Source organism: Lactuca sativa, chromosome 5 (assembly GCF_002870075.4).
Source record: "Lactuca sativa cultivar Salinas chromosome 5, Lsat_Salinas_v11, whole genome shotgun sequence".
Lineage (NCBI taxonomy): Eukaryota > Viridiplantae > Streptophyta > Magnoliopsida > Asterales > Asteraceae > Lactuca > Lactuca sativa.
This window is the reverse complement of record NC_056627.2, coordinates 124,020,028-124,033,775: the sequence shown is the minus strand read 5'-3', so window position 1 is coordinate 124,033,775 and position 13,748 is coordinate 124,020,028. Positions and strand designations below refer to the sequence as shown.

Sequence of the window (13,748 nt, the reverse complement as noted above, 5' to 3'; positions counted from 1 at the left end):
TGATCTGCTAGAAATCATTACGACATATCTACTGATAATGTTACTAACTTCAATCTCACTACTAAAAACATCATTAGAATCTATTATTTTTATTTATGTGAATAAACTATACATGTTGATTTATTCATTTGTGAGTATAGCCTTTATATATAAAAATAAATAATGCACTATAAGAATTGGTTTGTGAATTGTTTTTTTATATATTGTAACAATATTATTTTACACGTAAATTTTACATTATACTAAGACAAACAACATTGTATTGGTTAATAATATCATTTACATTTGAATTTAACACGATCAAAATGAAGAATATATTACATTGTATAACATCTACACATGAATATAAAAATATATTGTCTTCCTCAATGATATATTTTCATTTACGTCAACCAATCGTCAACCATTGGGATATGAATCAACCATTGATTGAAATGTTATTCATCTATTGAGTTATAACCATTCCTGACAAACATGTGAATACACATAAAATATGTGAATAAAAATATATTGTTAGTTCATCATAATAGCGATTTATCACATTCTAATTATCACATGGTATATTTATACATGAAGGTATAACCATATGTGAATATTATATGATATATGTTGTTTATATTATATATTCACATGTGATATTACATGGTATATTCACATGTGAATATTATATGGTATATTCACTTATGAATATTAGATTGTATTTTCATATGTGAATATTACATAGTATTACATGGTATATCACATGTAAATATTACATAGTATATTCATTTGTGAATATTAGATGATATATATTCACTTATGAATAATAGATTGTATATTTATATGTGAATATCACACAGTATATTCACATATGAATATTACAAGGTGTTTTCACAAATATATAGAATTTTTATATGTTATTCACATATGAATAGCATACAAACTTGCATATTTGTTTTGTGTTTTAATTATCATATATTGATTCAGGTGCGAAAACATATTCATATGTAAATATAACGTGGTAATTTAGTTTATGCATTTCATCAAACAGTTGGAGTGCACACAAGTTAGCTTTTTAAAAATGTTAAAAACACGATACTTTGACTGTTTAAATCTTACAAAATAGTAGATTAATAGAGAATTATATGAAATTTTTCAAAAAAAAATGATCTGATGTTTTTCTAACCTTAATTTCGAAGTTTTGTTTGATGATCGATGTTGAATGAATGATATGAAGTGGATTTGTTGTTCATTATCAATGATGTTGATCTAGTGACGCTAGGAGTATAATTAATCGTAGATGTTGAAAGTATGCTCATATTCAAGCAGAATTAAAGGTTTGATTGAAAGAACCAAAACCGAATTTTTGTTGTATGTTATTAAATGGTGTTGATAAACATGTTATTGACGAAGATCGGTCATTGATTAACAATGGATGACGTTGATCGAGGGTTTAATTGAAGAAATTTGGATGATTGTTGAAGGTTGGAGGAGAAATATGGATGACGAACAATTGATTTGGAATAAATATCTAATTTTCCACATGTACATATCTGTGATTGAAGATTATTATATCACATTTACAAGTTTGCTACCGTGGCTTTTACATTTGGGTTTTTGACACTGTAGCACATCAATGTTTGGTCAATTTGCACATTTAGTCACTTAAGTTTTTTTTGTGCTCAATTGATCCTTAATGTTAGTAACTACCGGCTAATTACCCCCTTATGCACCCGGTAAACGGAACAACCGGTGATATTGCTTACGTGGAATAAGTTTACATAATATAATTCATTTATTTTATCCATGTAGGATTTGGAGGTCAAAATAAACACATTTATTTAGCTATAACACTCCTCCTTCATTCTTTCTTTTTCTCATCTTACAGTGAATACGAAGCACTAAACCTAGGGTTCGAAGTCGTTTTCTCCGATCGAAGTCAGTGAGCAGTCAACCAACCCACAATGTCTATCTCGACGCTAAACCCTGATTGACTCTACCCTATAGTGGAGCTGAACTTCAAAGGTGTTTTTCTTAGAAATCCTTTCTCGTATAACCATGGTATCAATTTCACTTTCAATGATCACGATTTTTCTAGAATGACATACGGTGAATGTATCACATTTCTTGAACGATTCATGCAAGAAAGTATAAAGAAGTTATACTATTGTGAACCAGGTAAGCCCTTAATATTTGGGATAACTGCTATCGCTAATGATGAGGACTATGGTGGTTTCATTTTTCATGCATATGGGACAGATGGTAAAATTTGTATGTATGTGGACCATGATGGTCAAGGAATAGAAGATTGGTTTGGTTCTGAAATAGAAGAGGAGGATGGAGATGATTCTTGCATTGATGGTGGTGAGAATGAGGACTAAATTGATAGCCTAACAGATGTGGATGTGGACTTTAATGAGGACATAGTCACTATGAATAGGACAAAGGGTGATGAATTTCTAAATAGATCATGTGGCGAAGATGAAGAGGGAAATGATAACAACATAAATGATCATGATGGGCATGAAGAGGATGCCAATGTAACTAAACAACATTCCATTTTTAATGAGTTAGTTCCATGGAAAAAGCAGATCCCAATACTTGGTATGAGGTTCAAAGATCCATCTCAATTAAAATCAATGTTATGCAACTATGTTGTTGCGAATGGGTACCAACTTTGCTTTGAGAAAAATGATAGGAAAAGATTGTTGGTTAAGTGTTGCAAGGGTGAGTGCTCATTTAGGTTGTGGGCATCTTGGATGAGTGATGAAGCAAGCTTCCAAATTAAGTCTTTAAAGCCAGTCCACAAATGTGCAAGGAACTACAAGTTAGGGTCCATGGTCACTTATGCTTGGATAGGGAGTCATTATACAAGAGAGTTCTTACTTAGACAAAAGATGAGTGTTAGAAAGCTAAGAATAGCTGTGTCACAGAAGTTTGGCATTCATGTTAGTGTTGGTCAATGCAGGAGAGCTAAGAAATATGCACTCCAACTAATAGATGGCACCCTAGTTGAACATTATGCAAAGTTATGGTCATATGCAGAAGAGATTAGGAGATCAAATCCAGGTAGCACTGTGAAGCTTGATGTAAATCATATGCCAAATGGGGAGAACTACTTTAGTAAGTTCTATGTTTGCTTTGATGCATTGAAGAAGAGGTGGAAGGAGGGATGCAGGAAGATAATAGGTTTAGATGGTTGTTTCCTTAAAGGGATCTGTAAAGGGGAGTTATTATGTGTTGTTAGAAGGGATGCAAACAATGGGATTTATCCTATTTCATGGGCAGTAGTATGTGTGGAGAATAAGGAAAATTGGAGGTGGTTTTTGGATTTACTCATTGATGACTTAGGACTTAATTTGGGCTATGGATACAATGTAATATCTGATCAACACAAGGTAATTTAGTTGTTTGTAATTAATTTTCCTATCTATTTGCATCCTTATTCACTATATTTAGAATTTGTTAACAGGGTTTGATTGAGGCTGTGAAAGAACTCCTTCCTTATGTAGAGCATAGGCAGTGTGCCAAGCATATTAGCCAAAACCTTAGGAAAAGGTATAGTGGTGCTCAATATGAAAGCATTTTCTGGAAGGCATGTAAAGCAACAACAGAGGTAGATTTTAAGGTTGCCATGAAAGAGCTTGAAGTGCTAGACCCAAGTGCTCATCACCATGCTAGAGGAGTTGAGGATGTATATGATGGAGAGGGTGTTCAAGAAGAAATGCAAGGGTCTAGGATGGGGCAACCAAATTTGTCCAACAATTAGAGAAATAGTGAATGACATTAAGAAGGGTCTAAGACATTACCAAGTCTTACCTAGTGGACTAAATCAGTTTGAAGTAAGAGGAACTACAGATGCTTATGAAGTGGATCTTGAAGAAAGAACTTGCTCATGCAGGCTATGGCAGCTTAATGGAATCGGTTGTGTCCATTATGTTGCAGCTATTAGTGTTATGAATAGGGATGTAGAGTCATATGTGGACAAAATGTTTAGTAGCATCACTTATATGAAGGCTTACAAGTTTAGGTTAGCACCTATGAATGGAAGTAATTTGTGGCCTGCAACTGATTACACCCCACCTTTACCTCATGTTCGTAGAGCTATGCCTGGGAGACCTGCAACTAAAAGGAAAAGGGATGCAACAGAAACCCCAAACCAGTCAAGTAAAAAATCAAAGACAACTACCCAAACACAAAACAAAGGTAAGGAGCAGGTGAAGGTATCCAAGGCTGGTAAAAAACAAAAATGTAGTCTTTGTAAGATTGAAGGACACAACAAAAGAGCTTGTACTTTAACAAGGCCTCCTAAAACCAAAGCTAAAAGAAAAACAAAACATGTACATAAGTATTTAGATGGTTAATCTTTACAATTTCTTTTTAAGTTTCTAATAATGTTTCATATTGGTCAATCAGGGTGTAGCTGAAGCTCTCAATGAGGATGAAAGTAATCAATCTAATGCAGTCAATGATGGAGGAGCAGTAAATGATGGTGGAGAAGCAGTCAATGATGGAGGAGCAGTAAATGATGGTGCAGAAGCAGTCAATGAGGTGCATGTGCAACAAGACTATGATGAGGTGGAACTCACTCCTTTGGAGTTTGATGCATCAGCTAATGGAGAACCTAGTCAGGTTCATGTGCAAGAACAGGAGGCTAGAGAAACACCACTTGCAACCCTGTTGAAGAAAATCAGGAGGAAGAAATCTGAAAGGATTATCAAGTTGAAACTGGGCAAGAAAGTTGGTGGAAATGATGCACCTGGGAATTCAGAAGCTAAACCTGTTACTCTAGAATAACTTTAAGTGTTGGTTTATGTGATATGAACATGGTATGTAGTGTTAAATGATGTGTTTTGGTGTATTGTTGTTGTTTTTATGAAACTGCTATTAACTATGCTAGTTTGTATGAAACTATGTTGGTTTATGTGATGTGCATTTTGTGTTACTTAAGTTGATTGTTATTTTGAGCTTTTTGTTGTGTTAATTTGAAGTTGCATGCATGGCAAGGACTTGTCTGGTTAAACTGCATGGGAAGGGAATATATGTGCATATATAGATAATTTAAAATTATGATTGATTATGTCCTTATATACCACGTGTGGTCAGTGGTCCATATACCCTTACTTTTCCATATATACCCCTGCACAGAACTCTAAAGACAATCCACTTTTAAATGGACAAAGTGAGTTCCTTATGGCCGACAATGTGGTACCCACACTTTAATTTATAAAAGGAGCACATGCATATTATAAAATTCAGCAAGGTATATCTTAACTAGGATATTCCATATCATTCATTGAATCAACACAAAGTCATTACAATTGTTCCCATGTACAGCCATCCCATTACATCTACATTCCATTACATCTAGATCCCATTACATCTAACATCCCATACACACACACTGATCAAACAAGCATTCAACCAAAAACTTGACTATACATTACAACTAGGATCTAACCTTGACCATGTACCCATACACCCATACCCTTCCCAAAAAAGCTAATAACTTTTTAACATCCACCCATACACTTTCCAAAAAACTTGTTGGAATTATATACCATCAACTACAAACACCTATTTGATCACAATTCAAGTCCATTTCAACCACATGGCAATGACTACAATTACCATAACAAAGATCCCACACTTCAACATTCTGTTTTGCTTCATGAACTCCATCAACTGTGTCTCAAACACTTGCTTATCTGCTTCCATAGCTTGCTGCAGCTTAACCAACTTCTTTTGAACCTTTGAAACTTCACTAAACTCTTCTTTCCTTTTCAGCTCAAACCTCATCTTGCGAAGCTGTTCTTTGTAGTAACCCTCCTCCATTTCTTTGTCTTTCCACATAGAGAACTTGCATTTCGGACCTTCAGCTGCCTGATTACAAGGGAAAACCAGAGTTAGGGTTAGGGTTGCAATTAATGAAAATGTGTACATCTCCAGCTCAAAATAACAAATTTGGTGTTAGTAAACAAAATAAATACTCACCAAAGAGTTTTTGCAATTCCAAAACCTGCGAGCTACATTATCGTCAGTCCAGGCAGTCCTTTCCACGCTTATTGCGTCTTGACAATCGCAAGGTGGACAGGGATCATCATCACGAACGTTTCCGACACGCAGGGGCTTGATTGATCGACTGGAAGAGGTAGACATTGTTTTGGTTATATCGATTGAGTGTAGAGTTTCGGAAGGGAGGCACTGACCTAATTTGGGGTAACAATGTATCCTCGATGGTTCAATATAAGGTTCAATTAAGGAAGGTTTACACGTTACAGATGACATGGTCAAATGCTTGTCCACATAAGCGAATCCACGTCAGCGATGACCCTTAAACCGGTAGTATTTGCTCACATTCCTTTAATTAGCCGGTAGTTACTAACATTAAGGATCAATTGACCAAACATTGATGTGCTACAGTGTCAAAAACCCTTTATGTTTAGATACTAATTAAATTATTGGCTAAGAATAATCGTCTTATTCTCAACCTTTTTTCTCAATTGAAGTCTCTCTCTCTCTCTCTCTCTCTCTCTCTCTCTCTCTCTCTCTCTCTATATATATATATATATATATATATATATATATATATATATATATATATATATATATATATATATATATATATATATATATATATATATATATATATATATATATATATATATATAAAAGACGATGCGGTGAGGTTTTAACCGTAGTTTTATAATTATAAACCGCACTACATAGTGTGGTTTAGAAAAAGTACAAACCGCACCGCAACCACATTATATGGTGTGGTGTGGTTCGGTGTGAGAGGTTTATACGGTTTGATACACACCCCTTGTAAATATACCCATTATCCCATCAATAAAGATAAGCCTAAAAAACTTGTCCAAGTCGCACATACTTCTCTGAAAACGAAAGAAACTAGCAAAACTTCATTATTTCTCCACTGTATGAATGTATGAAAAACTTAAACAGAAAAGACGCCCATTTTAGAATTCTGATATTAATGCTACATTTATCACCAACCCGCAAAATCCAGCCTTCTATTTCCTCCCTTTATGTCCAAAATCACCATGGTACGATAATTGGACCATTAATTAATAAATATGCACATCGGTTCAGAAAAAAAATTAAAAAAAAAAAATCGAATACTAAGATCCCACTGGAGCAATCCCTTTCGCCTTGGCGGCAGCCGACGCAGCACTGGCAGCAGCCGCCGCTGCCGCAGCAGCAGCACTGGTGGCAGCATTTGGTGTCTTTAACTCAAACCGCTCTTCCTGTTGATGAGGTGGCGACTTCATCCGTTCCAACATTTCTTTAAGTTGTTTTCCCGATAACGTTTCGTGCTCCAACAAGGCCTCAGCAATGGCATGATGCTCGTCTTTATAACGCGTTAGAATGTTTTTAGCATTATTATACGCATTTTCCAATAACTCCCTCACTTCTTTCTCAATAAGAAGCCTCGTTTCAGTACTCATACTCTTCCCATTATCATCATAATCATGAGCCACCACTCCAATTTCTTTACTCATTCCGTATTTTGTCACCATAGCCCGAGCCAAATGAGTCGCCTGTTCAAGATCCGATGAAGCACCAGAAGTAACCTCGTTTTCTCCAAAAATGATCTCCTCAGCTACCCGCCCGCCCATGCAGACATCGAGTCGGGCAAGCATTTCTTTGCGGGAAACGCTTGTTTCGTCTTTTTCGGGCAGTTGGGCAACCATACCGAGGGCCATGCCACGTGGGACAATTGTGGCTTTGTGGACGGGGTGGGCCCCGGGGGTGTGGATTGCTACGAGGGCGTGACCGGATTCATGATATGCGGTTAGTTTTCTGACATCCGGGGAGATCACGGCGGATTTGCGTTCGGTGCCCATCATGATTTTGTCTTTTGCGTATTCAAGGTCCTCCATTGTCACCGACTTGGCGCCGTCCATTGCCGCCTTGAGAGCGGCCACGTTCACTAGGTTTGCCAGGTCAGCACCCGAGAATCCAGGGGTGCCTCGGGCAATGACGTGTAAATCCACGTCTTCTGCTTTTAAGATCTGTAGAAAAGAATTCAAGGATATGCAAAAATAAAAATAAAAATTATTCCTCCAGCAATGAAAAAAAAATAATAATAATAATACCTTTGACATGTGAGATTCCATTATCTGGCGCCTGCCTTGGACATCGGGATTGGGGACCACGACCCGCCTATCAAAGCGGCCGGGTCTGACCAAGGCCTTATCCAAGGACTGGGGGAAATTAGTTGCAGCAATCACAATAATCCCTTCATTTTGTTTAAATCCATCCAATTCAACCAGCAATTGATTCAAAGTCATCTTCATATACTGCTGATCTTTTGGATTCCTGCTTCCACCAATGGCATCAATTTCATCTATAAAAATAATACAGGGCGACCGCTTTTTGGCTGCAGTAAAAAGATCTCGAACCCTGCGGGCCCCAACACCAACAAACATTTCTTCAAACTCACTTCCACTGCATGAGAAAAATGGGACACCCGCTTCTCCCGCGATTGCCCGGGCTAACATGGTTTTTCCAGTCCCCGGGGGACCCACGAGTAGGACACCTTTCGGAAGCTTGCCACCTAGGCGAGTGAAACGCTATACACACACACACACACATAATAACAACATAGTTTCAGTGATTTGTATCTTATAGCATATCCTAGTTTCAGAGTTTCATTTGTACTCTGAAATTTCCATACAAATGTGGAGCCATTGAAAAAGAAAGATTTTTATAGGGTTAGAAGTGTAATTAGTACCTTAGGGTCGCGAAGATAGTAAACAATTTCTTCAAGCTCAGCTTTTGCCTCGTCTACTCCCTTAACGTCACTAAATTTTGTGCTAGATTCCATACTCGGCTGCACCTCGTCATGTAGACCCAATCCTACACAATAACAAGATATTAAGCTGTTATTTCTTTTTCACAAAAATCTACTAAAAAATGAGTCTTAACCTAGACAATTTGAAATGAAAATTTTAAGGGAAAAGATAGATACAAAAAAAAAAAAAAAGAAAATAAGACCTTTAGTGATTCCTCTATCCTCTATGAGGGCTCCGATACCCGAAATGAGTAAAAAGCCCATGCCTAGAGCACGAACTGTGCGCCATAATTGTTCTTTAAAGTTTCCTCCTTCATTAGCCACCATATGAAGAGGAGCAGCAGCAGTTCCCAATACCCCTTCTTTTGTTGATTTCCCCACATTCTTGAAAGCCGAAACCCCACCAATACTCTCTTCGTTGCTCGCCATTCCTGCAATGGGAAATCAATATTCAAATATTATCTACTCTGAGTTTGTGCCATATTGTTTTCTACAATGGAATTGAATGGACTTCACATATTCAAATGTTAGAGCTTATAACACGATTAAAAGGCTTAGAGCTTATAAATGAAAGTAGTCATGTTGACTGACCTCTTTGCAATGTCTTGAGCAGCTCACTTTCATCTAATCTATCAACTTTGACCAGGGCCTTCACATATTCTTTAAATGCTGAAGGACTAGTGTGCATAGAAGGTTGACTTTCAAAAACTCTTATCACTGCCTCATAATCATTTCGATAACTAAGTTCCCTAAGATAAGCTGCATTGCTTGATACATCTACATCAGGTTCACGCAGTCTTCGTGAAAAACTTCCCATGTAACCTGATTGGAACCTTCTTTGACCAATTGGAAGCTTGTATGCTACAGATACATAAGTAATTGTCAAACAAAGCTCAGATGTTAATCTACTTTCATTCATTTGTTTATTATAGCATCCTACTTTTATTTCTTCCAATTACAGCATTGTAGGTTGAAATAATCTACCCACAATATAGGGTAGATTTTTCAAAGTATAATGCTGTAATAGAGAGAATGAAAGTAGGATGCTACTTCTTGCATTTAGCCCTAAAAGAATTTGTAACATCAAGTTGTGGAAGCTTAATTGACTTGTAGACAAAACGGAAATATAAAACTAACATTAGGCATAATCATGCACTCAGGTTTTATATTACCTGCATCAAATTTGGTCTTCTGTGAAGTGATATAGGATCTAGTATACAAACTTTGTGTAAGCCCCAGCTTTGTTCGGTGCTTTGAGACCTATATAAGTAATTAAGCACAGAATAAGGTGATTAATAAGAGACCAACGTATGAAAATATGACTTATTTGGTAACACCAAAAATAATAGCACAAAGTTTGGATTAAACCTCAAGAAAGCAGAAATGTACACAGAGTTTATACTTCACCATTACAACTTTAGCTTGTATGTTTCAAATAACAAATAACAATAAGCAAGGAGGACACCATATACAGATCATTTGATGTACCTTATATCACTCCATGACTTGTATAAACAATATAATTAATCAGATGCTTCTTGTTCTAAAACATTAGATCAAATTGGTTGTAATACAAATTAGCATCAACCCTTAACCATTATTAATAGCACAACGGGATGCTATTACTCTATGTATCCTAGGCATGATAGCTTGGCATTCCCTTTGTTCTTGTTGATCTAGAGGAAGTATTTTCATCCATTAGTTAGTGCTTTTGACCTATTATGGGATCACAAAAAATGTCATTAAGACCCATCCCATTCAAATGACTATTTGTCTATTTCCATTCAACAACTTATCAAATTAACCAAGCGTTCTCTCACCATCTTTGATCAAAAGCATTTTCTTTCCAGCCAATATTTATCAAACCCGGCTTCAAAAACAGCCACAAATCACCATACACTAACAAATTCCCATGAAAGTTCATCATGGTTTAATTACTAACCAAACTACAGGCAATTAGAATAGGGAGTTATCCAAAAACCCTAGAAGCTAAATAAATTTAGGGCTTCCGGTTTTTTCTAGCATAATATAAGCAATAGCGAACTGATAATGAAAACGTTATTCTCAATATACATATCCGACATGATTTAAACAGAGAATACGCAAAGAATAATTCCTGGAATGGAAAACTGAATAATTTAAGACAGACCTCAACAAGAAGGCGTTTTAGGCCCATCTTTCTCCTCCTCTTCGAATCAAGGATCAGATTATCCTATACTTCTGTATACTTTCTCGAATTAAATTGTATTTGAGGTTAATCCGAGCGTTCAGCGAGGAAGTAATCGGTATAAGTGCGAGAAAGATACAGATGGCCCGCCCAGAAGGGGAAATTTCTTGGATTTTCTATCTATGCAATTTCCTATTTGTTGACGGTGTTGGTTCTTGATTCCATGCGTGCACACGTCATTGTTTCGTAAAAAACATTTGGGTAAATTACAAGATGGTCCCTATGGTTTGAGGTTGTCTGCGTTTGGTTCCTGACAATTTTTTTTAATTCGAATCAACCCTCTAGTTTTATTTTGTTTTGAGTATGGTCCCTAATCAATATCAAAAGACAAATTTACCATTACTATTTTTCTATTTTTATTTTTTATATTTATATCTATTAATTTATTCATAAAAATTAATAATTGTGGGCATTTTCTCACTTAATCACCCTTACCTTCAACCTCTCCATTATACTTCTCTCACTCTCCTCCTCCCTCTGGTTTTCTGTTCTCGTTGATTTTTGGGTGTAGAAGACGAATACGTTGAAGCCATTGAAGTTGCGGTGGGTTTTTTGTTAATCAACTTTTGGGGTTGCATAAACGATTATGTGTTTCTTGTCCATGGAGTCCCTGTAGATGTAATTTTACAGGTTGGACAAAGAAAGGTCAAACCCCATGCGATTTTCTAGAGTTGGTGATGTGCCCTCATCTATTTTTGTCGGAGCTAACATCGTTGTTTCGATCAACCTTTTCTCTATCACCATTCATGCCTCCTTAAACTACTTAAACCACCACCTGAACAACGCCCGTCCTTAGAACCTATGCTGTAACACCGTGAATTTCAAAATAATTTTTCGCATAATATAAAAACATTTTCATTTAAATTTTCATAAAACATCAAGTTTAAAACTCCAATCCATGTCATACAAAATCCCAAGATCACATATTATAAAAACCCCATGCGTGTGTACAGATCAAGCCGGCGCCTTCCCACGGTCATCACTAGTACCTGAAACAACAACACTAACACTGTAAGCACAAAGCTTAGTGAGTTCCCCAAAATACCACACATAACACATATTAGCCACTCGAGGCTATAACTCTGTGGATCCGTAGACCCTACTTTGTGAACCCACTGGTTCTAACTCTGGGAACCTTCCGGTTCCAACTCTATAAGCATGCACAGCATAAATCACATAGACATAATGCAGTACAACACATAACATACATATAGCATACACATACTCTGTCACATAACTCTAATTACCTAATCAAGGTAAAGTATAGTGAGAAGACTCACCTCGTATATCTCGATAACTCGCGAATCCCGGAAATCACTCGTGCTCGATCCTCCGAGCTATAATCCTCCTATAACATCATATATCTCTAATTAACACTTTTACCACTAAGGTTGACTACCCCTATCAAGTCAACACTGGTCAACAGTCAACGGTCAACTTTGACCGGACTCGGCGAGTGCACTATAGCGACTCAGCGAGTCTATACGTGTTCACTGACTCTCTAGGATCCCCTCCTGACACGTCGAGTACACCCCCAACTCGACGAGTCCCACCTGGCATGAATCGCGGGGCCACCACAACTCAACTCGCTGAGTCTCAAGAACAACTCGGCGAGTTCCAGCTCGACTCAGTCCACCTGTCAACCTTCTCTAACTCTCCCTGACTCACTGAGTCAACCCTTAACTCGATAAGACCACTCGCTGAGTGGTTAAGGGCAATCTTCATGCTACTCGTCGAGTCTGTTCTTCGGACTCGGCGAGTCCATGCCATGCATCAACTCAATCTCGCTTCTGAGGTCAGATCCGCTCCATCAACTTATAGATCTGGCCCTCCTAAGCTCATTCATCACGTAAAGTTACAGTCTTGGCTACCATGCAACACCTACAAGGCTCTTTTTGGAGAAATGACCTCTAAGATGGCAACCCTAGTCTCCAAACCCAAAAGGAGGACATAAAGCATGGCATTTGGGACTCTCTGTACCTGCTAAGGTCCATATCTAGGTACCATATCCCCATGGGACCTCTCACACTCCAAATACAAGGCAAACAAGGCATGAAGAAACCCTAGATTTGACCATATCAACAAAAATACGAGAATAAGCTCTGAATGATACCTCAATAAGCCTCCTCTGACGAAATGGAAGTAGATCCAAGCTCCCCAACTCTCCTAGCTTGATTTCCCCCTAATCAATATAACATATGAATAAGGGTTTAGATCATATCTTGATTGTTATATAGTAATAACAATCTCAATTCCTTCTTGTATTGACTTTAGAAAGCTTAGAGTCACAAGTGTCACTCCTCTAATGGCTCACAAACACCAAGCGCAAGAGGATGGAGAAGAGAAGAGAAGGAGGCTGCCCAAAACATGTGGAAACCCTAACCAATTAGTTCACCACGTTTTTGGGGCTTAAGGATTCCTTAAATAGTGAGGCTATTAGGGTTATCTAACAAGGAAACCCTAATTTGGATGCTTAGGCCCTAAGCAACCCATGTACTCCTATCTTAAAGGCCTTTGGACGATTTCTAATGGGTTTCCCCATAGAATTCGTCCACCCCTTTAATATGGAGTCCATTAGCCCAATATTCAACTATCACACAATTGACAGTTCTAGTCCCTTAAGTTTAATTAATGTCTTTTAGCCACAAACTTAATTCTTATTAATTCTTGACTAATATTAATTAAACAATATGATTTCTCCTTTAATATATTATTCTCATAATATAT

General features: G+C 37.1%; 2 protein-coding genes across 2 annotated transcripts; one reads left to right on the top strand and one right to left on the bottom strand.

Annotated features, from left to right (window-relative positions):
* The first annotated feature begins 2,114 nt into the window (after window positions 1–2,114).
* Window positions 2,115–4,776, top strand: LOC111899218 (uncharacterized). The gene is made up of 4 exons (XM_023895085.3): window positions 2,115–3,377; window positions 3,452–3,673; window positions 3,774–4,319; window positions 4,396–4,776. Exons 1-4 carry the CDS (start codon window positions 2,412–2,414, stop codon window positions 4,774–4,776), a joined length of 2,115 nt encoding a protein of 704 aa, XP_023750853.3. The 5' UTR covers window positions 2,115–2,411.
* Window positions 4,777–6,868: 2,092 nt separating this feature from the next.
* On the bottom strand, window positions 6,869–11,162 carry LOC111899212 (ATP-dependent zinc metalloprotease FTSH 4, mitochondrial). Its single transcript, XM_052764282.1, has 7 exons — window positions 10,944–11,162; window positions 9,967–10,054; window positions 9,386–9,655; window positions 8,998–9,225; window positions 8,735–8,859; window positions 8,097–8,573; window positions 6,869–8,012 (listed from the first exon to the last, which is right to left on the bottom strand). The coding sequence occupies exons 1-7, from the start codon at window positions 10,968–10,970 to the stop codon at window positions 7,119–7,121; spliced, it is 2,109 nt and encodes a 702-aa protein (XP_052620242.1). The 5' UTR covers window positions 10,971–11,162; the 3' UTR covers window positions 6,869–7,118.
* Between the last annotated feature and the right edge of the window lie 2,586 nt (window positions 11,163–13,748).